Source organism: Mus pahari, chromosome 19 (genome assembly GCF_900095145.1).
Source record: "Mus pahari chromosome 19, PAHARI_EIJ_v1.1, whole genome shotgun sequence".
Taxonomy (NCBI): domain Eukaryota; kingdom Metazoa; phylum Chordata; class Mammalia; order Rodentia; family Muridae; genus Mus; species Mus pahari.
In genome coordinates this window covers 27737292-27764952 of record NC_034608.1, presented here as the reverse complement: position 1 = coordinate 27764952, position 27661 = coordinate 27737292, and the positions used below count along the sequence as shown (strand labels likewise).

Genomic DNA, 27661 nt, shown 5'->3' with positions numbered 1-27661 from the left:
TGGCAGTCTGCTACTCTCCACAAGCCCGCTGCTCTCCACAGCTTTGGGGAAATTCTGTCACGCCTCCGGTGAACCTTCTGCTTCGGATCCTACAGCTTGCATGATCTAAGAGGAGAAATTAAATTAAATGGCATAGACTGGGAGAGGGGAAGAATTGGAGCCTGGAACTGGAGTTCTGGCAGGAACTGGAGTTGAACTAGTCCCAAGAGGAGTCCAAGAGAGATCACAGGGACCCAGAGGTCACTGCTCCAGGTCAGCGGGGCTATGTCCAGGGCCATGAGAGGACATGGTAGCATTCTGTCCAAACTCCACACCGCAGTTACCTGGCAACAGACAGGTATACTTTACCCACTATAAAAGGGGATGCTTGTCCCTCCTCCTTGCCTTGTTCTCTTGCTTGCTCTCTTGCCTTCTTGGGCTCTTCCCTTCCATCCCCTATTCCCTTCCCCAATTCTCCATGTGTTCATGGCTGACCTCTACTTCTCTACTCCCCCCCATACACACACACCTTTCTCTGCCTCTACTACCCTCTTAACTCCCCTCCCTGTGCCTGGAATAAACTCTATTCTATACTACACCATCGTGTGGCTGGTCCCTCGGGGGGAAGGGATGCCTCAGCATGGGCCCACTGAGACATCTCTTTCCCCTGTATCTCACTCCCCCTATAGAACATATCCCCCTCTCTTTATCTTTTTATAAACACATCAGGACATGTGTGGAGAACAGTGGTTGGTGCCTTTGGGGAGGCTTTACTGACAACATCATGCCTTACCAGCCCTTGAACCCTGCGAAGAACTGACATTCTGTTTCTGGAAGCCATGTGCACCTGTGTGGGGACTCTCGAAGGAGTTAGCTTTGCTGGGCTAGTGTTCTGAATTTAGGGGTTTCAGATTAGGAAAGGTAGTGTAGCAAGCCAGGTTGAACAGGCCAGGGAGACTTCATTCCCTTAGTCCATCTACTTGTCTAAACTGCGCTGGAGACATCTTTATGAAGAGTTGATTTCTAGTCTGTAGAGGCTGCAAACTGGCCACAGCTGATCTCCCACACAAGCACAGAGGCAATCATCATGAGGAAAAGTCCAGGTCGCCTGGTCCATGTAGTCTCCCACTTCTTAAGCCATGGGATACATCGCTGAATGCGGGACCATGAGAAACCAGCAAAAGTAAAAGGTTTCTGAACGCCATCATCCTAGAACAATCCGAAAGCTAATGCGAAATGAATTCCCGAAACTTCTTTCAGGGCTCACCTGTGCTGACTCTGTTGAAAACTCTAAAGAACACACAGCAGCACACAGTAGGGCTGCGCCATTGGCAAAACATGCTGAAAACCGAGGCTCACGTATGCTATTAATTTCAGTGTTTTTAATTGCGCAGTGTTTTTAATTACACCTATAGGTGTGTGATGGCTTGGTTACAGAAAAGAAAGACTAAATCATTTCTCAACATACTAATATCTAACTATCTATATTAGAGTGGTCTTGCTTCAGAACACTCGACTGTGGAAACTGCTGTTTGAGGTATCAACTTCAGTTTCAAAAAAATTACCAGAAGAATTATGGGTTCAAATGAGGGCAAAATTTTCATGGGTTTCTGAAATGGGTCTTAAACATCGCTCTGTCACTTTGTCCTAAAGAGCTTTGCAAAGTGACATTATCAGCATTATGACTGTAGAACCAAAATATTGATCAGCTCTGGGAAATGTTGGAGACATTGCACCTGCTGTATGAAATGTTTACCCAAGAGTCAATTCTTTATGCAAAAATACATAAGTACCCCCCACCAGTGTGTCCATTGGCTTCATCTCTTATGAATGGCAAAATTCAGTGTTTACTAAAGAAGAATCTTAAGACAAATCTTATGACATTATCAGTAAATATTTAACTTGTTTAAAAAAATGTGTAGAATACAAGGGATCACAAATGGAAAAAGAATCTTTGTCTAGTCTGATATTGCCTTTCCAAGTCTGTTACTGCAAAAGCAAGAATAAGTCCAAACTTTCCAACTAGCCATCCAGCCTTCCTATCATTAGTGGGATAGAACTGCCAATCAGCTAACTTGAAACTCACGCCTGAGAAGTGTCTCTATTGTTCGGTAAAGCAGAGTCCTTCCATGTTCTCACAGGACTGGAAACCCATGGGTTCTCACCTCCTCCCTGCAGATTGACAATATTCACAAACACTCCCCAGTTCTTCACACCACACATCCTATTAAAAAAATAAAAACGGATGCTACAAAGATTTTGCAACATGGACAACATTTTTTTTATTGATTGGGAATTTTACATCATGCTCAATCATACTCACTTCTCAGTCCTCCCAGGTTCATCCCCACTCTTGTGACTCCCCCCCACCCAGAGAGAGAGAGAGAGAGAGAGAGAGAGAGAGAGAGAGAGAGAGAGAAAAGAAAAACAAGTCCTATTTGTTCCCCACTCTTGTGACTCCCCCCCACCCAGAGAGAGAGAGAGAGAGAGAGAGAGAGAGAGAGAGAGAGAGAGAGAGAGAAAAGAAAAACAAGTCCTATTTGTGTTGCCCATATATTCACTGGAGCAGTGACCAGCCCCTTAAAGAACACTGAGTCCTTCCCCACCTATTCCCCTGCTAGAAGCCATCAGTTGTGGAGAGCTACACTTCAGCAACCTCATCACAGCCTGTAAGAGGTCTCCTCAGAACTTCCTGTCTAGGCTGTTATTTTTGGTGGGAAGGGGTGGTAGGGGTTGTCACACCAGTCTCCTGTGGCTCTGCAGTCATCAGTGCCACTGCAAAAGCAGCCCCCTTGCTCTTTAGAGTCAGCAGGGACACAGGTCATGGACTTCTTTGTGGCACTGCTGCTACCGAGGGCCATGTCTGGGTCTGTGGTCCTACGGCAGATGGGGGATGTGTTGATGTCTGTGACCCTTGAGACCACCTAAGGCCACACGGATACCTGTGGTCTGTGCTGCAGGAAGCCATGTTGATGTCTATGGGCCATGCTGTGGCGATGAAGCCTTGTTGATGGATATTTTTTTTTCTTTTAGGTTAAATAAAGACCAAGGCTGTCTAGCTCTCTGTTCCTAGAAAAGTGTGTGGTCAGATGGCTAGCTCTGTCAGACAGATGGAAAGTGAAACTGTCAGGGCCTACCCTCTGTCTCTCGAACATTTGCTGGCTCTTGCCATAGAGTCATCTCCCCCCCCCCTCTCTCTGTCTCTCTCTGCCTCTCTGTGTGTCTCTGTCTCTCTCTTATACACAGAGAGAGAGAGAGAGAAACACATAGATATATCACTGTCAAAAATCAGACAAAGCTTTTTATATGTGTCTCTAAATATTGCTATGAATCTGACCGATAAAATGTTTATTTTAAAAGAAGCTTTAAATCTGAGTCTCTGAGTTAGAACTCAGCATGATGAAAGCAGTGTGTGTGTACATGCATGAGTATATATATATACATGTATCGCATGTATAGTTGTGTATGTAGTTTGCATACATGTATCTCATGCATGTATGTGTGGAAAATGTGCATGGGTGTATATGCATGTGTGGAAAATGTGCATGGGTGTATATGCATGTGTGTGTAGTGTGCATACTTGTATCATGCACATGTGTGTACATATATATGCATGTGTTTGTGTGTGTGTGTGTGTGTGTGTGTGTGTGTGTGTGTGTAGTGTATATACCTGTATCCCCTGAGCTAAGGAGAATCTTATAAAATACAGAAATGGTATGAGTTCCTGTAGGTGAGGCAGTGGCAGGTTACTCATTGAGAGTAACCCAAGAGAAAACCATCTCCACAGACAGTCATACCTCAGCTGGGGCACTGAGTTTAGGGCTTCAGTTTGAGTCTTGGGGGCACTCTTCAAACCTTAGACATGTATTTGAAAGGAAGAAATTTGGTCACACCCACACATGGTGGGACAAAAACAACAGTGTGAAGAAGACTTGTAGAAAAGATGGCCTCTGGCATGGTGGGACCAACCACCCACAGCCTCCAGGAATGACTGACAGCCCTGTCGGCTGCACTTCAGCCCCATGTGAGTGAGCGATAGCCTGCTCTTCAAGCCAAGAGATGAGGAAACTCATGGCTTCTGTGCCTATGGCGTCTGCGTCCTGGGGCAGAGACACCGGTGGTGAGACTTGATTGAGTGGTGTTGCTGGGCACAGGGCATGGTGTTACAGATCTCTTTAGGCTGGATAACGAAGTGATCTCGGAAACTTCATGGACGTATTTTTTGGTGGAATTCAGGACCACAGTGACTGCAGTGTGCTGTGTGTGTGGTACCCAGAGCCCCACTTTTCAGTCATTAGAACGTTTTTTAGCCCTGAGTCTGAGACCCCTTCGGTGCAGGATGAGACAGCAGTGAACATTCTTCAAACAGCCCAGCCCTTCTCTGAGCATGCTGGGGGTAAAACAAAACAAAACAGGAAAAAAGCTAGACATGTAGATTCTTATTTGTTATATTTTAATTTGGGCATGTGTATGCAATGAAATGTGGTCACATCTATCCCCCTTTTTCCCTCTCACTCCTCCCGAGTTACCCCCTCCATATACACATCTCCTCATCCTCCTCCTTAATCATCTCATCCACTAGGACTGACTAGCATGCTCTATACTTGCCTGCATGCATGTGGGCAGCACTGGGAACTCACAGCTTCCTTACCTCTAGAAGATATCGTCTTTGTGTGTGGAGATGTGGTTCTCCCCTTATTTTAAAACTGATTTCACAGGCTTCTCCTGAAGCTTTGAAAGGAAGTATAGGTTGAAAATTTTTCTAAGATCTATTATTTTTATTTCACTTTCACTAAATCCATTCAATTTCCATGCACATTTAATTATTCTTTTCAGAATTTTATGTGTGAGTATTGCATTTACATCATTAATATCTCAGCCTCTAGCCTCTCTGTGATTCCACCCCCTCTTAAATTATTATTTTGTGAAATGAATAGATACAGAGGTGTGTGTATGTGTGTGTGTGTGTGTGTGTGTGTGTGTGTGTGTGTGTCAATTCAGCATTGCTCACGTGTATATTTAGTGCTGGCCATCTGGATTTGGGCAACCTATTGTGTTGAGAAGACTAATTCGCTTTTATTAGTTGCCATTGGCTTACTTACTGTAGCTCTTCATCTAGGGGTAGGGCCTTGACAGTTTTCCCTGATTCAGGTTGGCTTAATACCTGGTGTTGTCATTGTTTTGATCTTATTTAGGTTACCATGTAGTTAGGATTTCTTGGGTGCCAGTGGTTCCTGGTTCTTGTCATATAAAGAAGGCTCGGTCTCCCTGCTGACACCTTAATCCTCTGGGTCTTAAAGATTGGGTTTAACTACTAAGATACTCCCCAGCTCCAAGGTCTTCAGTTCTAGTCCTTACAAAGGGGATGATTTCTACCTCAGTCTATTCTAACTATCCCAAGAATAGAGAAAGTTCTGTCTACAGAGGCTTGCTTATTTAAAATCATGAGCTTCATCAATTAACACAAAACGAAGAAAAGAAGACCCCATAATGAGAGTGATCAAGAATTTCAGAACAGACCAGCCAGTGTGGCCAACTGCCAGCTCCAGCAGGTGGTTTTTCCATTGGTATCCTGCAGTGTAGGGAGTCAGGATGCCTTGGACTGGATGGGCTCACTCAGGGTGATTCTGCAAAAGAGAAACGGCTGCTTTGAGGGAACAGGAGCTCCTCGGCTTTCTTACTCCATCATAACAGCTCAGGCATTATATTCCACAAATGAGAAAACCAAAGGATAGAAAAATACTTGCTTTTTTCATCAGAAAGTCAGCTGTAGACCCCCTCGAGTCTGATGCTCCGTGGGCAGCTGCTTTTTGCTCTTTGTTGCCTTTGTTTCCACGGGAACATGGTTTGGTAACTGGAGTACCTGACATCCTTTTAATTAGCTACTGGGTTGACTCCAGAGGGTCTTAAACTGTCTTCCTGCTTTGATAATGAAATGCTTGCTGTAGTTGGAGGTAATCTGTACAAACAAACATGTCAACCTTCTATTCTTTCTTCATAACCATATTTTTTGTTTTTTTTTCTGGTTTTGAAGTATACCCTGTATCTTTTCTCTTGGATTTTCACATATTCTATAAAATTTGCTGAAAATGCCCAGGATTTGAGTGTCATAAGGCTATTATTGTAGAGCTCAGAACTTAACAAAGGTCTTCTCTGGGTAAAATTGAAAAGGGAGCAGGTTTTCTCAGAGTACCTAGTAGAGTCTCTCTCTCTCTCTCTCTCTCTCTCTCTCTCTCTCTCTCTCTCTCTCTCTGTGTGTGTGTGTGTGTGTGTGTGTGTGCTCATGAAAAAATAGCAAAATCAAGCTAAACCACTGGGCTACTAAGGGCTCTATTGTTATGGTAAAACAGCACGGCCAACAGCAAACTGGGAAGGGAAGGCTTTAGTTAGCTTATACTTCCACATTTTAGACCATGATTGAAAGAAATCAGGACAGGAACTCAAACAGGACAGGCACCTGAAGGCAGGAGCTGATACAGACACCATGAAAGGGTAATGCTTACTGGATTGCTCCTGATGGCTTGCTCAGACTGCTCAGGACCTCTGGCCTAGGGATGACACCCCTACAATGGGCTGGGTTCTCCCCCATCAATCACTAATTAAGAAAATGTCCTATAGCTGGATCTTGTAAAGGCATTTTCTCAATTCAGATTCCCTTCTTTCAGATGACTCTCTAGATTATACCAAATTAATACAAAGCTAGCCAGTACAACTGACCCTTGTCAACTTGACATACAAACATATAGTGTCATAACACATCCTTTCTCGTTTATCCCCAAGATGGCACATTATCATCAATAGCATAATAGAAAGCATTTTACAAACATAAAAATGCCCACGGTCTTTGCAAATTTAAACAATTTAAAATTCAACCCTTTTAAAAATCCAGAGACACCTTTAAAAACTAAAAATCTCTTTTAAAATTCAGTCTCTCAACCATGGGCTCCTATAACATCGAAATTTAACTAAATATTTTCTTCAAGAGAGAGAACCAGGACACCGTCACAATCTAAGCAAAGCAAAACCAAAAAATGTAATTTACCTAACATCCAATGTCTAGAATCCATTCATGATCTTTTGGGTCCCTACAAAGGGCTTGGGTCGCTTCTCTGGCTCTTCTGTTCTGTAGAACATGCAGATTGGCTTCTAGGCGCCATCTGGCTCCACTCCACAGCTGCTGCTTCTTCTGGTGGCCATCCCACGGTACTGGCATCTCCAAACATGCTGGGGTTCCTTGCTGCAACTGGGCACTACACCAATAGCCTCTCCTGGGCTCTCTCTGGGGACTCTAGACCTTCCACCCATTGTCAAGCCTCAGCTGCTCTCCATGACCTCTACATGCTTTCAAAACCAGCGCCACCTGAGTGACTCTTACACTAGCAGGTTCGGCTGCCAGTGCAAGGTACATGCTTGGTGAGTCTGGAATACACAGCAGCTCCTGTGTGCTGACCCTGAGGAAACACTTCCCAGAAGACATCGCCTCAGTGATGCTGGTCTCTTCTTAACCACAGCTGATGCTTCAGCTCCAGCTGACCAGACACCACAGGTTCTTCACACAAATGGCCTGGTGGTGGCTTTGCTTTCTGTTCTCAAGAGTCTCATCTTCCAAGCTCCCACAGAACAGCTCACTGAGCTCTCAACACTCGGTGGTCTTTCTAACCCAGTGTTCCAGAGTCCTTCCATAATCCTCCCAAAGCAACATGGTCTGTCACAGCAAAACCCCCACTCCTCTGATACCAACTTCTGTCCCGGGTAGGGTTTCTATTGCTGTGATCAAACACCATGACCACAAGCAAGTTGGGGAGGAAAGGATTTTTTGGTTTGTTGTTGTTGTTTTACCACATTTCCACATTTTAGTGCATGACTGAAGAAAGTCAGGACATGGAATCAGACAGGGCAGGAACCTGGAGGCAGGCTCTGATGCAGAGACCAGACCATAAAACGGTGTTGTGTACTGTTACTTCCCCACGGCTTGCTCAGCCTGCTTTCTTAAAGAACCTAGGACCACCAGCTCAGGAGATGCCACCCTCCACAATGGACCGGGCTCTTCCTCACCAATCACTAATTAAGAAAATGCCCTACAGCTGGATGAAATTGGAGACTTTTTTTTTTTTCAGAAATGTCCTTTCAGCGGAGTCTAGCTGTGTCACATTGGCATAAAACTATCCAGCACATCTCTCCATCTGTGATTCCAAGTGTGTGTATAAAAGTGTAGCAGGCACATGTACAGTACAAGTCTTACTCTTTATTGTATAACTTATACTTGAGCATGAAAATCTTCAAATCTTTGAAATTCCCGGGATCTCAGGAAGAGTTTGTAAACAACAAATTTTGGGGTTTTTGTTGTTGTTGTTATTGTCCTTTGTTTGTTTTTAGTTCCTTAAATATTATTGTTTTACACGGTTCATTTTTTTAAATTTCATGTCACATCACTTCTTGATTCGCACACACACTGTCTTTCTCACACACACACATACACATTCTCTCTCTCTCTCTCTCTCTCTCTCTCTCTCTCTCTCTCTCACACACACACACACACACACACACACACACCTGTTCTCCTATTCGTTCATGGTTTTTTGGTTTTTTGTTTTTGTTTTTTGTTTTGTTTTTGTTTTGCTTCATACAGTGATTCACTGTGGGAATCCTCCTGCCTCTGCCTCTTAGTGTCGGAGCTACCTATATGTGCCATTATACCTGGCATTAATGTATGATTCTTAATTCATTAAGTGACCATCTCTCTCCTGCTTTATCCCCCCCCCACCCCCCAAATCTACGTCTCTCCATCCTCCGTTACCGCTTAGACACGTTAGTTTTATAGTACTGGAGAGGCTTGGAGAGGAGGTTGTTGGGTTTTTTGTGTGTTTTGTTTGTTTTGTTTTTGTTTGTTTGTTTGGTAGGAAGCATTCTGGAGAAACACAATTATAGAAACTTTCAGGAATGGTTCATTTTGTTGTTTTAAAGGGTGGATAATCTAGTTCTCAATTTAGACTTGCATTAAGGATAGTTAAGTATTACTTTTTAAAAAAAAAAATTAATTCCCAGATACTGAACCCTATCACTTTAATTTCATTTCTTGGCCAGTTGGTGAAGATTTTCCAGCTATGTTATTCTAAATCTTTGTAGATGTTTGTGTGTTCAGTAGTTCTCACAGACAAGGGAAGCAACCAGTAACAAACAGGGAAGCGGTGCGGGAGGCCGATGGAGGCAATGCGCATGACATCATCGCTCTTACTTGCACTGTAACTAAGGGGATGAGTAAGCCACTGAGATGTTCCATGTGACAACTGACCTGCCAGGATCTGAAATCAAATCCTCCGTTCCTTATAGCAGTCTCAGACAGCAGTTTAGTTTCCAGGGAAGGATAGAGTTTGCCTGAGTTTCCCCAGGAAATGGGTCGTCCATCCAGGAAATGGGTCCTCCACCCAGGAAATGGGTCCTCCATCCAGGAAATGGGTCCTCCATCCAGAAAATTAGTCCTCCATTCCAGAAAACTATCTTGTTCCCTGTAAACACTGAATACTTCCAAAGGTTTTGTGACTCCTCTCTGGAAGTTGCTTTCTTATTGTATGCCGTTTTCATTTGAAAGCACCATTATAAGTGTTAAAACTACTGGATGGCAGATGCCAGTGGCTCATCAGTTACAAGCACTGGCTGCTCTTCCAGAGGACCTGAGTTCAATACCCAGTACCCACAGAGAACCTCGCAACCGTGTCTGTAAGTCCAGTTCCAGGGAAGAGCCAATGCCTTCTTCTGGCTTAGAAGGGCTCCAGGTTTTTATGTGGTCTTGTAGACATACAAGGAGGCAAAACACTCATACACAGCAAAATTGAATATTGGTTGATTAATAAGTGATATAAACAAATGAAAAAAAAACACTTGATGTCAGTTCAATTAAACTCTAAAAAAGAGCTAATTATTCTAGGGGTCGTTTTGTTTAGTGGGTTTAGTTTTTTGGTTTTGGTTTTGTTTTTGATTTCTAGCTAATTCATATATTGACTCCATTTTCTTCTTCATTGTTTTGGTGATACGGAGATCAAACCTAGCACTTCATACATACTAGGCAATTTGTACATTGCTACTGAGCAGCAACATTAGTCTCAAATAGTATTCACTCTGAAATAATTGACACTGATTTTTTTTTTTCCAACCTGGTCTATAAACTGCTATAATGTACTTTATTTTAGTACATCACCATTAGGATTTTTTTTCCAAGCTAGGGTCTAACAAATTTAAGTTTTAACATCAGTTTCTTAAAGCCTCGACTGTTTATTTAAACGTTTAACATTTCAAAACCTGAAATAAATTATGAAAATAACTTCTCTTAGTCAATAAAGCAAATATGTAAAATCCAAACCTATTTACAAGGTACTTGAAGCTATGACTGTGTGTCGGTGTGTGTCTGAGTGTGTACAGACCTAGGGGAGGTTTGGGTGTGTTTTGAGATTACACAGAGTCTGGCTTTCTTTTTAAAAAGCAAGGCAGGAAGTGTTGCCTGTACGGTAAATACGGGGATGGATCAAAGCATTAGCGAAGCTGTCTCTTCCATCGCAGCCTAACGTTTGAGACTCAGCAGCTGCAGAAATATTCGTGCAGTTTCCTGTTCTCAAGAACATTTCCTTAGCAGAGTCCTAGTGATGGGGAAATTCCAGTTTAGAATGCTCGGTGAGCCAAACTGATTTACAACATGTGATACGTGCCATTTCCCAGAGAAAATGAGAGGATAAATAGAAACAGAACGCACCAGGCAATGCTTAGGGAGAGTGATGGCTTCCCTTGTGGGGCTTCTGAGTAAGCCCCCCCCCCGCTATGAATGAACCCCCGCTGAGATCCAGAACCCTCAGTATGAAGACTCTGGAACATCCTCAGACAAGCTCTTCCGGTCGTCGCAGAACGCGTGAGAGCAAGGCAACCTGAAAGGAAAACATTCTGTAAGAACCTTGGGTCGTAACCGTGAAGAGAAAGGAAATGTCCTTTTTCCTTCCCTTCTTTGATGGCTCCCATCATCTCCACTGGAGTCCTCAGGCCAAGGGGTAGAAGGTCAGTTGACAGAGCAAGGAAGGACAGGAACCATGCCAGGTGACAGTGCCCATCCACTCTCAGGAGACCCAGGAGACTCTGAGGTTCAGAATGCTCACGTCCTCTGGAACCTTTGTGATTTTCCTGTACACAACAATCCCACATCATCAAAGCAGCCCTCGGGGCAGCTCACCAAGGAGTCGTTCTGGGTGGGGTGAAGAAATAAAGGATATATTTGGTGAGTGTACTTTCTTTCAGTCCAATAATTTTTTTTTTGTTTCCCAGCATGCATTTTTCATAATTAAAAAGCATCGCTGTGAGGACTCGGAGGAAAATAACAATGTGTAATGTGATATTTAACAGCACACATTGGTTTCTGTTTAGACTGTACCTTTCTGGCTGCAAACTGTCTTTGTTCTGCTAAAATGCTGGAAAACTTGAGAACACTGGTTGAGGAAATTCTCTGCTTAGCCTCAAGACATTTCAAATGCCCAATTTATTCTTGAGCTTAATGAATCAGTAAATTCCCTGTGTCACGTTTCTGGCTTTCCAACACAGATCTTTGATTTTAATTTCATTGAGTATCATTTACAGTTTAGAAGTGATCCATAATCTAATGTGTGGTGAGCTCTCTGTGGCCCTGGCATAATCGGGTCCAGAGTGTGTGTCGTATTTCTTCCTGATGGAGGTTTACTCTCACTTTATACAGGGATAATGTCCAGGACTCCCACCAAAATCTGTGGCTGCTCAAGTCCTGTGTTTAGAGAATGGAACATTCCCTTGTAACCTATCCTTATCCAGCCCCGAAACTAAAATCTTCTCCAGAGAAGTTATCATACATAAGATTATGTAAAGGCTAAATATAAAGAATTGTCACCCTGTATTGTTTGTGGAATGAAATTGGGGAAATGTGTGCATGCTTTTAATGTAGTTTTCAAACGTTTCGATCTCTGGTGGTATAACACACAGGTGTGGAAGCTGTGAGTTTGAAAGGCCAAATCATAGTGTCATTTTCTTTCACAATTTGGCTATGCCCATTTGGCATTCAAGGAATTCAGTTATCAAATCTTCCCTTGGTTCTTTCTTTCATTAAGGAAATACCCACCTTTCCTTTTAGACAACTTTACCTTGATGTGGGCTTGGAATGCTAAGATGGAAGGGAAGAGGAGCAAGCATTATCAGCACTGCCAACTAGAAGAAAACTAATCCTATTAACTTGGCTGTGCGTAGTGGTAGAGCTTTCTTTCAGCATTTAGAGGTGATGCCCTGCCCCCGTCTCCTCTTTGACTATTTAGAGATGTTGCCCACTCCTGACTCCTCCCCTCAAACTGGCCACTTTCAATGTATACCTTCTTTACTAAAATTTGACCTTACTTATAAAGACATGGTTAAAAAGTATAAATATATAAATACTCAAAATCTGATTCTATTCAGACGGCCAATACAGTTAAGATGAAACTCGTGTTGTATTGTTTTGATTTCTCAATTATAAAATAACCCCCCGGAAGCCAGCAGTTCTCTACAGATTTTACTTTTTACTGTTTGCGACAAAAACATACACTTTGAATTCTTGAGCAGTTAAAAAGAAAACTGGTAAGGGAATTTAAAGTTCTAGATTCTACTAATGTAGAGTAACTATTGCAGTAAACACGAAATGAAAGGGAATGTCAAGGTCAAAATACCAATTTCCAAAACCATTTTCTGCAACACTGATAGGATTTTCATAATGGTGAAAAGGAGACAGAGGGAGAGAGAGAGAGAGAGAGAGAGAGAGAGAGAGAGAGAGAGAGATCTTAGTAATGAGTAAGTCAGTGCATTTAAATGTGAATGTGACTCGTGCCTCAAAGTCATGATCTGGAGCCAAAATTTTACTTCCCATCTGTCTCTAAATTCTACTGAATCTAAAGTAAAAAGTTAAGAATACATTTCATATATAGAAATAACAAACCCTGAAAATGGTTCAATATTAGAATTGAGACTTTTAAAATGTGTACATGCCTGAGAAGGGCAGATTCCATAGTCCAAGGAAGCCACAGTGAAAACTGAAGAACAATTTGGGGTATCTCCCCAGAGATGGACCTCACAGCTGGGGTCTAGCTGTGTCTTGTGGGCCTGCAACATCACTACTGATATTTATTCCAGTCAAGACATCTCTAAGTCACAAACGAAAGAGAAGTTATGGCATGTATATGATATGTGAATGTTGTTAAAATTGCTCAAAGAGTGCTCATAAAATGCCAACAATTGGAAATAAATAGATTTGAATATCTAACTTACAGATGAAAAGGTGAAATTTCAGGTTGGTGCAGTCACACTGACCTGTCACGGCCGCTGAGGTATGATCCAGGCTGGTCTGGGCTACCTGGTCACATCAAAATAAAGGAACCCGTGCCAATTCACTCACTAATTACTGTTCCTTTAATTCAACTTCTAATAGGAATCTAATAAAATAATAACTGTGAATTTCTAAAATTTTGAAAAATATGTGCCTAAGTATGTTTGCACAGCAAATAGTGGGAAAAGAGAATAACGAATAAAATATTAAATGCTCAGAAATCATATTATGGGATGAGAACAGAACAAAGCATTACAGATCTGACAATAAATGTGAACGGATCAAATTCTTCAGCCAGTGTGAAACTCTGAGGTATAGAACACAATAGAGAGAAAAATATAGGGAGGGCATAGAAAATTAAAACAAGACACATAACATACCTACTGTGTTATAAATAAATACTCATACTAAATAAAATGTACCCAGTGCCAAAGCAGAAATCATAAGGCAAACACCACACAACAAAAGAAATGTCAGAGTTCCACTCTTCTTGGTTAGTAGTAAATGTTCCTGGGAAACATAAATGATGAATTTTTGTGCCTGCTGACATCACAGGAAAATAAACAGGGAAGCAACAGATTATAATATTTTTAAATGCATATGCAAAAAATATCAACAGAAAAATAATTAGAAGCATCTATGTTACACATTTCTCAGTGGATAGTATTCTGACTAGATAGAAATTCACCAAAACAGATGTTAATCATGATTTTGGAATGCTAACATTTGCAGAAGAGATTAAACAACAAAAAGCAAAAGAGATTAAACAAAATAGCAATTGCCAAACATGTAGAGAAATGACTGTATAAGGAAAAACCATTGAACCTAATACAAACAAACCTTTACATGAATGGCAAAAGTATTCTCTAAAATATATAAAACAAAATAAAACAACACAAAGACAGAGAATAATGTATTAGCAGAAAGAACAACAATGATAAGAGCAAGAGTACATCTTTGATGATACAAAGAAAATAAATGTAATACTCAAGTCTCACCAACAACTGAAAAGAGAAATAGAAACATGAACCACAAAGGGGCAATGTAGAAAAATTAAGAGTTTGAACTCTGTATCAAACTTTACAGCCTGAGCCGTTTTAAAACAAAAACTACACAAATAACAAGAACAATAACAAAAAATCACCTCCACACATTAGTAATCAGAAAATATAAAAAAGGAATGCATTGTAATTACCTTTAAGAGAATAGACTCATGAAGTATAGAAATTCTACCCTATTAACCTTTTTGTTTTTCCTTTTAATTTTTTTTTTTTGTGTGTGTGTGTGTAAGAATTTCCCACTTGACTATAATGTATTTTGATTAAATCTACCCCAACAACGTCTTGTTTCCTCCTTCTCCCTTTTTTCGTGGCAACTCTGATGCTTTTGTAAACTCACGGAGTTCAGTTAGTGCTGCCTGTAGGTTGATGCATCTGGAACCTTCCACTGCAGCTTGGGCAGCCTAACCCTCACTGCTGAACCCAGCAGCTATTGAGCTCCTTAGATGGGTTGGAGTCCAGGAGTGTCTCCGCCACCTGCTGTGAGCACAGTGCAACAGCCTTGTCGAGCAAACGCTGGTTCCCTGCAGACATCACTGCTGCTATACCGTAAATACTTGAAACCTGATACTACATGGATCAGACATACTCTGTGACCTCCTCCTTATAATGAACACGCAAATATAAAACAATTACTAGAAAACAAAATGGAGGATGAAGATGTAAAAGATAATTTCGTTGAAGTGTTTTGTATATGGAATCTACAAATCATGCTCATTCCATATGTGTATCTACCTTGATAGAAAAAAATATAAATTTTATAAGTGTCTTTTCCCCCTTTATTATGATGGTAATAATGATCATGACAATGATAATGTCATGAATATGCCATGATGATGATGTGATTAGGATGATAAGGGTGATGATGTCATGGCGATGTGACTAGAATGATGATGGTGAAGACGATAGTGATGGCGTGATGATGATGTGATATGATGATGATGGTGATAACTATGATGATGGTGATAACGATGATCGAGTCAGATTAGTTTGTTTTTGTCTAGCTTTTCTTTGTGGTAATATTTTCTAAGCTTTCACAATAAGAACTTGCAACAAATATTTTAAAGTCTTTAAAATATCCTAGATGCAAATCTCTCAAATACCACAGACAACAGAGGACTTGCCAAAAATAACCTCACCCATTTAAAGAACTTGTCTAGATATCTGGCCTTCTTGTGTTGATTTAACATCTAAAGTGACCACATGATAAGGCTTATGTTCTTTGGGGGACAGTTTTTGGGACCCAAACTCATGCATGTTAAGCATGCATCTTAGCACCCAGCATACCCACAGTTCCTGAGAGTAACTATTTGGAAAACATAAAGTTCTTCAGTCATTCAAAGTGTCATCTACTGAGCCACTAGTCCCAAGTCCACAGAATCACTATTCTCAGTGGCCAAGAAACAGCACAGCACAGGTGTCCCACTAAGGAATTGATAGATATTTGAATATATGTGTGAATATCTCTGATGATTTGATTAGAGTGATGATGATGTCATGATGATGATGTCATGGTGATGTCATAATGATGATTTCATGATAATGTTGTATACCATTCGGTCACCATAAGAAATGAAGAAACCCTGCCATTTCAGCAGCATAAATAGAAACAGACATGATCCTGTGAAATGAAATAAGCCTGGTACAGAGGACAAGCACGGTCCCATTGTCACTCCCTGTGTGACTCTAACGCACTTGATCTTGTAGATGTTGTAGATGTTGGTAGTAGAATGGTGCTTTCCAAGTGCAGTGAGCTCCCAACAGCTAACAGGAGTATGTCCTGGTGTGATAGTGTATAGCAGGGTAGCAACCAACAACAGCAGGGAGAAAGATGGGGCTTTAAACATCTTCCCATAGAGAGATGATAAAAGAAGGACTGGCCACGTTTAACCTAACCAAGCCTGGTACAATGCAGACACGTATTGAAACACTGCCTGGTACTGCAGAAATACATGCCATTGCTATTCTTTTTATTAATATAATTATATTGATTAACTAAATATATTATTATTAATATATAATTAATATACAATAATATATTATTAATATATTTGTGGGTTTTTTTCTAAAATGAACAGCAAGTATATACTTCTTAATTTTCCAGAGTGATTGTTATGCCACAGTCATGGGAACCTTCAGGGCAATGAGTGGGGGTACCCAGTGGCTTCTTCCTATGGATGAGCTGGCGTGCATCTGCGGTAGATAGAGCTGTGTGTTTGGAGCTAAGTTGGGGTTTGGGGCATGAAATACTAGCTCTCAGGAAAGCAGAGAGAGCTGTAGGAGCAAAAGCTTAGATTCCACGGTCCTCCCTGAGCTGGGGCTGAAGGAGGTCCCAACATTGCCCTTGAAAGGGAAGCACCTGGAGCTCATGATTCAGAAATTTCTTTTCCTCCCTTTCTAAAATGTCCTGGGGAATAATTTGAACTTCAGCATGTGTACATGTCTCCCAGGAAAAACTCTCAAGATGAAGAGGGAAAAAGAGAATGTGGGAACTGTGGCAGTCCCAAACAAGGGTCATTGACCCACACTAATTGTATTATTCTGTCTCTAGTGGTTTTCATTTAAATTATAATCCAACTTCTGAGTGACTTCTTCCAATGAGAAGAACTGTTTATTTTCATGACCTTGTGAAAAAAATATTTAAATTCTTAGCTTTTAAAAATGATCAACTGATTTTTGGGGTCTTATTTGTATATCTATAACAGCTTTTTGTTATAGCATACAGTACTATAAACATACACTTTAATAAATGACTAGTCTATCACTGAAATATATGAAAAAGAATATACAATAAGAATGTCGGAGCTACAGATCTCATTAATTCAGTTTTTTTTCCATATTCTTCCTAGGCGAAGGTGAAGTTTACCTTTGAATGCCTAAGAAGAAATGACTATTGTAAGCATCACTATAAACGTATTGAAGCATATGCTGTTGAAAAGCTTCTTTGTAGTTAAATGAATAGATGTGTTTAGTTTCTTATGCAATAAGTGCTCATGAACAGTGTATTTTATCTCAGTAGTCATATATATATATATATATATATATATATATATATATATATATGAAATGTAATGGTGAAAATGTTCAGTTCATGCTTTCAAGTTGATGGTTGGGTTTGGAAATTGACACGAAATTGGGCAACTGTGATTGAAAGAGAAGAAATGGCTGTGATGAAGAGTAAGCTACTGGCAGAATTTCCTCACACGGGGAGTTTCCTCTGTTCTACTCCTGAAGGATACATGAGATAAAAGCAGACACTGAGGAACTGGGAACAAGAAAGGGCAGCCTGGCCCCATGGAGTGCTCAGTAAGAGCCAGGATTGTAGAGCATTAAGCTGTGAGAGACCGGAAAGGTATTTGGACATGGGTGTGCAGTGGTGAAATGCCATGGCTAACCACTATTGTTAATGTTAGCCAAAATTATTGATCTATTTCTGTTACTCACCAAGCCAAGCACTTCACATGAAAAAGAAAAAAAAAAATGTTACTTAATTCTTTAAACTTTTCTCTTGACGCTAAGATTTTCAAACTCGGGGATGTTGTGATGAATGTTCATTCTGAGGCCCATGAGAATAATCAGTAAATAAAGTGGAAGCAACAACCACAGCACTGGCCGCCCAGCAGCTTATAGAGCTATCCTTATAGAATGCGAACTACAGCAAGGCACACGCGAGAGAAATTACAGTTTTTACTCATCTCTTTGACAACTTCAAAGTTTGCAGACACGCAACAGTTTTAAAATACAGCGATTGTGTGTTTTCAGAGAAAGGAGAGAAAGAAGCAGGACTCGGCTAGAAGAAAAAAAAAATGTCAGGAAGAGACAGAGAGACAGACAGAGACACAGAGAGAGGGTGAAGAGGTGAGGAAGAGACAGAGGGGGGCGGTGCGGTGCAGGGTAGATGGGAATGGTGGTGGAAGGTGCAAGCACTTTAGTGTGAGGCTCCACACCACCTCACTAAAGCTTCACTTCCCGGGGTCACTCATGGACTCACAGTGTAGCAAATGGTGACCTGCTGCCGGTTAGACTCAGAGATGCCCCTCCTATTTTTTTTAGGGTCACAGACAGGATGAGGTTCACTGGGGAACTGTGGGCAAGCAGGGCTTCCAGGGCTCTGACCCCTTGGCCCTCTCACTTGGCAAGTCTTGGTGTTAGCGTAGGGATTAGGTTATTGAATTCATTCCTGTTAAGGTGCCAAGTACACTCGGTCTCCACGTTCATCTGGAACCAGAAGCTCTGATGATTGTCAGTCTAGGGCACACCCCAGGGCACGCGGAAACCCAGAGCACACTTCACCACACTTACAAACCTCCTGAAGGACTGCTGGGATGAGGTGCCCGCTGCAACCTTCCCAGTCCCTTAGTATCCTTGGCCTCTAACCTCCCTGCTCTTCTCCCCTCAGGGCTCTACGAAACCTTCCTAACCAATGATGAACCCGAATGCTGTGACATCAGGAGCGAGGAGCAATCCGCACCCAGACCCAAAGGAACCGTGGACAGAAAAGACTCCTGTCCCAGGACGTCGCTCACAGTGTCCTCGGCCACGAGACTGTGCCCCGGCCGGCTGAAGCTGTGTGTACTCGTCCTCATTCTCCTCCACACAGTGCTCACGGCCTCCGCAGCGCAAAACTCCACGGGGCTGGGCCTGGGTGGCCTCCCCACGCTCGAGGACAACTCCACCCGGGAGGACTGAGCGCAGCCAGGCGCGTGCGCAGAGTGCAGGGCTGGGCAGGGGCATGCACTTGCACAGAGCAGCAGTGACCCACCCGGGATGCTCACCTGCTGCAGCCCGGGAACTGAACCCACCCGGGTGCTCTACCCTTGGACTTCTCGCAAGGCCTGTGGGTAACATTCAACAAGATGGGCCCGATCCCCAACATGGACACAGCCGCAGCTTTTTACCTACTAAGAGGCTGCAAGTGACTCAGTTTCTCACACCATTTTATACACTGTGTTTTAACGTTTGGAGGTTTTCTTTGCTTTCGGTTCAGTTTGGGTTTATTTTCCGTTTTTAAATTTTTTTTAATTTTATTTTATTTTTCTGCACTTGTTAATGCAGGATTTCTTTGGGGGTAAACTAAGTCTCTCCACTGTCTATCTATCGATTTCTAGTCATCGTGTGTCCATCAGATAATTCTGTCTACGTCCTGTCAGTTTCTAATAGAGGAATGACCGCTATAACCTCACGGTGTAGCAAAAAAAACAACAACAAAAAAAATAATAAAAAACACAAAAAAAGACAAAAAAAGAAAACAACAAAAATTAAAAAAAAAAAAATCCCTAAGCCTCCTTCCAACCCATGGACGCCACGCCCTGCAGGCCCTGCTGGCCCTCGCCTTCTTCTGTCCCTAAGCAGACAACATCCGCTTGCTTCTGTCTGTGTCTCGCATGGTGGGTGTGTGTCCTGCACAAGCCCGAGCAGAGGGAGCCAGGGGCCTATCAGTTCCTCTGGATGATCCAACAGAGTGCTCAGAGTCAGGCAGTTCACAGTTTTATGTGGAAAACACACACACACACACACACACGCATAATAAAAGTGAAACACGCTCCCGTGGACAAGTCGCTCTGGTGCCCATCCCCGGTTCTTTCTTCCTGGCCAGGCAGACAGGAGCGGCCCATGGCCCACTGACCGCGAAGTGCGGGCAAGCAGCCCCTCTTCAACACTGGGCGCTTGACTCCGCTGAGTGATGGGAGCAGAGACCAAGAACGCAAATCCAGACTTCTGTTCCTCCCCTATCATGATGGTGGAGGGATTCTAGTATACAGAATATGTACCATTTTATCCCAGCATTGCCCCCCAGCATAGGGTTCCAGATTCTTCCAGGAATAAAATGTATACAGCTCTGCATTATCACAGAGGAAAATCTTTTTAAAACAATCAACAGATCAGCCGTTTTTACCACAGTGCAAAGCGTCCTCACTCCAGCAAGCTCTAGGCGGCTGAGAAAAAAAGAAGTCTTATCACTGTTCGTTTTTCCTTTTCTTTTTCTTTGTGGGAACATTTCACCTGCTGAGTGTATATGAATTTGCTTTCTAAAAAAAGGCTTTTATGGGTTTACAGTAGGGCCAGTGGAAGGGAGAGTTAATAAGGGCTGTTTTTACAAAACAAACAAACAAAACTAATAATTTAAAAAAAAAGACACTTCACATTCCTTCCTGTTCTCTGACTGCACTTGGGAAGTGCACTTCGGGTGGGTTTGCTGTGTGGCTGAGAGATGAAGGAAACCCATAGACAAGGTCCTCCTAGTGAACAAAATTTAGTTGTTAACTTTATAGCTATAAAACTCCCCCAGGCATTTGTTTTTGTTCAGACAGATCTATCCTCTGCATCATGCTTAACCCTGCGACATGCGTACAGTATGCATATTTTGTTTTGAATAAAATGTTTTGTTCCAGTCTGTTAAGAATATTAAAAAAAAAATAATAAAGGTATTGCTTAATAAAATTGCTAGAATTGTTTAGCAGTACATGCACAAATATTTTACTAGATTCTTTGTTTTACTAGTGTTTTGTTGAGACTGAAAACCCTAAAATGGTCTGCATAAATACAAAAAGAAAAAAAAAAACACCAAAAAGTGCAAAACTCTCCAGTTTCTTTTTCTTTTTCTTTAAAAACCATCTTTCTCTCCCCTTATACATGGAGATTTATGTACAGGTGTATGTACACACATAGAAGTACTATGTTTTAGTTTGTGAAAACATGGTACTCTTAGGGGTATATAAGAGGTTTGGGGTGTATGGGCTTAGGGGACAGGGTAACTGCATTACTGATAGCCAAACACTTGCAGAAATAAGCATTTGAGTATCCCTATCAGTGTCTTATTGAGTGAAGACCTGGAGAGCTGTACTCAAAACAACATCAGGTAAGTGGCTATGCATCTCCTGGGAAGTCCGCCTTCCTCAGTGGAAAAGCCATCCCTGGTCTCTTCAACATCCTTCAAGCTCCTTCTGCTTGTGTCGTAGCCATTCCGTTCTTGAAATGGTTACCTTTTGCCGTAATGGGGGAAAAAATCCCTTTTGCTGGTATGAAGAGAAGTTATTATTCTTTGTAAATATAGAACAGTGATAGTACCTGAACAGCAGACATGGTGGGAGAAGGGACAGGATTTCACTTTCTCTGAATATCCTCTGCAACTCATGAAAAAATGCTTTCTCCCCAAATGTGAGAGAGAGGAGGTAGACTTTTCCTTTTAAAATGGGAAAACGGAAAAATGGGAAAAACTGCATCACTTTCCCTGGGAGCTGAGCTCACACAAAAGACAACTTTAGGTGTTAGCTGAAACCCTGTACTGGTGAGTGTGAATACAAAACCTTGACTTAGGGAAAGAGAACTGGAGGGGAACAAACTCTGTCCGGGACAATGCTGAGATCACTGGGTCATCTGTAATTCCCAAGGGATATTGCCCTTGCTATATTCATTTGTTGCCTACCGGTGCCTTAAGTTTATCATTGCCGTGGGTCTCCCCCTTTGCACAGTTTCACCAGAAATGAAGGAAAGCAGAAAGGAGATCCAAGCAGAAGAGGACTTTAAACAGGCAGCAGACAGTCCACAATGCAGCCACTCATAGCAGGCTTGCCAGTGTACACTGAGCGTGTTTAACTTGTGCACATGTTAGCTTGGGCAGAATAAATCCCAGCCTTGCTCTACTCTGTCGGCCTTGTAGTGGGCATCCCTGCACACTGGATAATGAACTACAATATTAAAACAGTTACCTGTGCAGGCACGTTGAAAATCATGAAAAAAAATACCTGCTTCGTAGATCTATGAAATGAATGTCCCTGAGTTCAGTATTGTCTACTTTTTAACAGCAGGGAATTCCAATCTGAACCACAGTGGTTCTGCTAAGCATATCACCGAGTGACTCATAGAGGTTATTCACTCTGCCATTTACATTTGGGTAACTCATTACATTGGATTTTCTTTCATTACAAAGGTAGCATTGTTCCCCCTACCACAGTGTACTAATGAAAAGCTGTTCCTCTGTGTGACATCACTACCAAAAACGTTGGTCCCTCACTAATGAACTCATGCCTCTATGCAATGGACCCTACCCTCTTAAATAAAAGAAGGCAGGAAAAGAAAGAAAGACAGGACAGGAAGAAGGAAAGATGTAGGGAAATTGGTTCTAAAGTGAATGAATAATTAAGTCCTGCTGGGGGAGGGCAGTAAATGAAAGATGTAATTAGATGTCAGAACCATGTGCAAAAGGCACGGATTATCAGGTGATATCTGATATCTGAGAAACATTCAAACATTAATCTTTCTGAGCCTTGATTTTCATCCTCTTTAGGGAACTAAGTCAACTGGAGATTTGGGCAGTATTGAATACACATAGAAATGAAAGGTGTTTCTTGTTCTTCCAGGAACTGAAGCCATGTATTTGATTTCACATGCATATGTGTATGTGTATATATATATATAAAAGAAATAGATTATATATACTATGGCATAGCCTTACAGAGACATAAATATATATAATATATGTGTAAACATCACAAGTTAAAGCCTCAGCAGCGTAATTATTCCATCCACAACAACACATGTGTAGCATTATGACAAATTATTTCTATTGGTCTGCAAACATTTGCTAATTGTGCTTGTCTGACAGCCTACTCCGATATGGAAAACAGACTCTCAAAATGTCTCCATTAGTAAAGGCAAAATAGTCTTGAAATAACCAGAATCTCTTCCATTTTCCAAACTTTAATGATGTTTAGATCAAACTGAATATAACTTGTAGGCATCGGACTATGTTGGAAACAAGACTGGAAGGGGGGTGAAGGGAAAGGGATCCCAGAGCTCCATTTAAAGAAATCTCCCCAGGATGCTGACACAAACTACCAAATGATACTACAAAGTATCCTTATCATAATAAAATGAGTAGAGACTCCTCTCTGCCTTGGAATACAGCTCAAGGGAAGGACTAAAATGTTAAGTGTATCTGTTTCCTTGAGTCATTTCAAGGCTGTCTTCTATCTGGAGACATTCCAGTGAGAATTTAAATAACAACCCTGCCTACTCTGTCACAGGTCACACAGGTGGGGGGTGGGAGGAGACAAAGGTAGTCGGGAACTTCAGAGTTTACCTTAACTAGCTCCCTACTATGACAGGTGCTTAAATCTTCTGGGGATTGAATGCTCTCTCTCTCTATTCTAAAATATCTTTTAATTGCTCTAAAAAAAATTTCCAGAAGTCTACAGGTTGGAGCACTCATGTGGCATATTGCTATACTCCTGCTTACTCTGTTGTCTTACTCTGGAAGTCACAGGAAAGAGCCTTCAGGAAGACCTTGTAGTCATAGATGTACTTGCAAGAAAGTGGTGGTACTACATGAGAACAAGGCCCAGAACTTTAAGTCAAAGCCACAGCAGGGGTGAAACTATGGCCCTTCCTATGTTGATCAGGGCTGGTCATTTGATTACAGCTAGAAACCCCAAAGCTGAAAACACTTCCTGAAAGTTTGGAGGCCTCCAACAAAATAAGTATGAGATAGCCTTAAATACCATCGGTCCCTAAGGGCCCTCATGGACACACAGTAATCAGCTCACACACATTAACTGGGCCAGAAAGTCTTTCTGTTCCCAAACTACAGTGGTTTATCCCTATAATACACATATTTAGAAATAACTGACATGGTTAATTTAGTAAACTGACCATGGCCATATTTTCAAGATAATTTGAAAGATTTTATGTTTCAGAATTAAAATGAGCTGTGATGACTTTTTGTGTAAACAGCTTAATCTCACTGGATCTTCTCAAAACTCCTGAGGATGATCCAAGTTGAAGTCCCTATAAATGAAAACGTGGGCCCACCTTCAGACTCAAGTAAACTAGAGAGGGGTCACAGCTGCATATGTGCACTGTCCACACAGAGGACGCTAAGTTGAGAAGAACGCTTGAACCCAGGAATCTCAGACAAGCCTGGGAAATATGATGAAAACCTGTCCCAATAAGTATATAGGTAGATGATTGATAGATAGATAGATAGATAGATAGATAGATAGATAGATAGATGATAGATAGATAGATAGATAGGTAGATGATAGATAGATAGATAGATAGATGATAGATAGATGATAGATAGATAGATAGATAGATAGATAGATAGATAGATAGATAGATAGATAGATACTGGTCTACAATAGTAGAAGAAATAAGGATACAACCTAAAAGAAATTTTCTTTTATTTGTACACCTTTGATGACTGGATTTTATAGACAGCAAGCAATACAGGATGTCAGTGCATTCTGTGAGAATGTATCTTAGAGTGAACAAATAACTCTTCTGTCTTTAATTAATACTTCATAGAATTAATAATTCATAGAATGAAGTATGGTGTGAAAAAGAGGACAGTGACGAATTTCTTGTGAAGTGTGTGAATGGATTAAGCACGACTATTAATTACATCTTCTTATTTCTAGAATTCTTATCTCTTCGACTTAAAATAGCCAATGCAATCATTGGCTATTTTAATACACCTGTGTTAATATTTTGCCCACTATATTTTTCTTACTCTGGCTCCAGATTTACAGTTTGTATTGACAGACAGACTGTGAACCTTGATCCATGATGAAGACTTTCTCCTGTGCCTTTAGTCACAGGACTTCCGTCCATTGCCACCCTGGTGGCTTTGAGATTCAGCATCGGCATCTGAGAGCTAGCTGACTCAGACATAGATATCACCTTGTGCAAGTTTCAGCTATGTCTGTCCTTCTTGGAATGTTTCAATGCAAAATTATGATAGAGTAGGAAGTAAAATCTACAGCACATTAAAGCTCTGTACATAGGGTCTAAGTAGAAGGCCAGCCCTGCTACGTCTTCAATTCCTGTTTGTTTGATTTTTTTTTTTCCTCATTTGGCCTCCAGATGCCTCTCATTTCCATGTTCTGGTAATCCTCTTAACATTTGTACTCAGTTATTTTCTATTTTTCTTAGATTTATTGATGAGGTGTGATACAGTTAAACCAGGTACAAATATAAACATATTATTTTTACATTTTTTTGGCTGAATTTACACAAATGCAACTTCAAAGGGAGTGTACACAAGCCAAGGTACTAGCACATCAAACCTGAGAGCCAAAGAAGAAGAAAAGATGGAAGAAATCAAATCATAATAATAAATGTTTTCCAGCAGCAAAACAGAGGGCCCTTTTTAAAATTTCAGATTCTAATCTCATTACCAACTTTGCGATGAAGAGCACTGGCTACTTTTTCCGAGGACCTGGATTCTATTTCTGGTACCTACATGGTGGCTCACAACTGTCTGCAACTCTAATTCTAGGACATCCAACACCTTCTTCACACATATGGTGCACACACAAGCAGGTAAAATACCAATATGCATAAAATAAGAATCACTAGAGTAGCAATATTAAGAAGACGTGGAGTCCCTGCTAAGATACCATGGCTCTTCGCCTGTCAGAATCCTACAACTTGACTACATTTTCTTTTCCTAACACTGTTGTTTCTCTGTTGGCCCAGCTAATGACTGATGGCAAAACAGAACTGGACAAAGGCATCCAAAAAAGTATCGATTCTCCTCAGGTCCAGTTGAGCTGTTCATTCAGTTTCACAACCGTATCTTTGATGCCTCCATGTTCCCAGGGCACATCTGAAAACGTCTGATCCTTGTGTCTTGTTTTTAATTTCTTATTCTTGGCTGTATTTAGAATGGCACAGAGAACTGAGGTGAGGCAGTTTAGGAATAATGCACGCTGACTGGATGCTTTATTATTTTAATAAGAAGACCCAGAACTGCTGGCTGAAGACGCCCGGGGGACTAGGAGAAGAATGTTGCAAATTTGGCTCTAAAGTTGAGCATCTGTCTTGGAGAGACCACAGATCAGCCATGTGATAGCTTCTTGATCTAATCTGGGCTTCTACTTAAGCACTGGCCAAGGATTCTCTTATTCAGAGAGACTGGATTGAATGTGTTGTGCCTTTTCCTCCCCCGTTAATCTAAAAGATATGTAAAAGTGTTGATAAGTGAAATCTAAACGGTTGTCTCCCAAGTATTTACACATTGATTCACACTCCCCACTAAAAACCTCAGTGGGTTATCTGCTACAGCTCCACACAAGGGAGGGCTGAACCCAAGTCTTGGGATTTAATACAAATCCTTTCCCCTAAACTGGAATATAGAGAGCAGGTTTTGAATATGTAAAAACACATCATGATGATTATTATATTTATATAAGTAAAACGTATGCAAAGCAGTCATACACAGTGCCCACAGATCACACATGTGGAAGTCACGGTGCATGCAAGTGTGCACATGGGGACGTCACAGCATGAGGGTGTGCATGTGTGGAGGGCACAGTGCAGGGGTGTGCATGTGTGGAAGTCACGGTGCATGCAAGTGTGCACATGTGGACATCACAGCATGAGGGTGTGCATGTGTGGAAGCCATGGTGCATGCAAATGTCGACATGTGGAGGTCACAGTCAGAGGAACCGTGCACTTGATGAGGTCAGAAGTCAACCTGGAAGATCTGACCTTTCCTCTCCCAGGTGGGTTGCAGAAATGGAACTCAAGTCTTCAGCCTGGCCGTGTGCACTTTTTAACAGATTCACCATCTTGTCAAGTCTCTCTTTAATTTTCATATGTTTTTATTGTTATGCTTAATTAAACACTTAGATTAAGATGTCCTCATTCATTTTTTAGTCCCTGGATCTGGTAAACAAAACCCCCCATATTATCAGTATAATTATATTATTTGTTCACTCACTGTTTATTCCTTTTCTTCCTCCTTCTCAGTGTCTTTCTCTCCCACTGCTCTCCCATCCCCCTTACCATCTTCTGCCCTCCCCCTTCCCCTCCTGTTCCCTCTGCCCCCTCCCCTCCCCCTCCCTGCTTCCTGCCCCTCCCCCTCTCCTTTTCTCCTCTTTCTCTCTCCAGCCTTTACCTGCTCCCCTCTCCTTCAGGTGGAACTTCATTCCATATGAGCTTCACAGGCCTTCCTGCTAATGAGCTGCGTAGATGTCTTAAAGTTAGAAAGAAGACGAGGCGACTCCACCAGGAAACTACACTAAGTGCTCTGAAATATATTAAATATTGTATTGGGAAAAGTTTAGGTGATAAATCAAGACTTGGTAATTGTCTTCTAAAAACCCTGGTGCTATAATTCATTACATTGTGACTAAGAAGAAACAGTCTTTAACCACCAAAAGAATGTAAGGAAAGTATTGGCGCCTGTGAGAAGCAACTGAGTCCCATGAGGAGAGAGATGCAAACGTAACTAGAAGTGTTAGCTGTTCGGATTTTCACATATTGT

At 41.5% G+C, this 27661-nt stretch overlaps 1 protein-coding gene across 2 annotated transcripts in view; it reads left to right on the top strand.

Annotated features, from left to right (window-relative positions):
* The window catches only part of Fam155a (family with sequence similarity 155 member A), a 527148-nt gene extending 506204 nt beyond the window's left edge, over positions 1–20944 (top strand). The window contains exons 3-4 of one of the 2 annotated variants that reach the window (XM_021219050.1): positions 17241–17286; positions 18791–20832. In XM_021219050.1, coding sequence (XP_021074709.1) covers positions 17241–17263 — 23 coding nt within the window. In that variant the 3' untranslated portion in view covers positions 17264–17286; positions 18791–20832. Of the gene's footprint in view, positions 1–17240; positions 17287–18790 lie in introns of both variants that reach the window. The other variant, XM_021219048.2, reaches the window with a different exon arrangement.
* The last annotated feature ends 6717 nt before the right edge of the window (positions 20945–27661 follow it).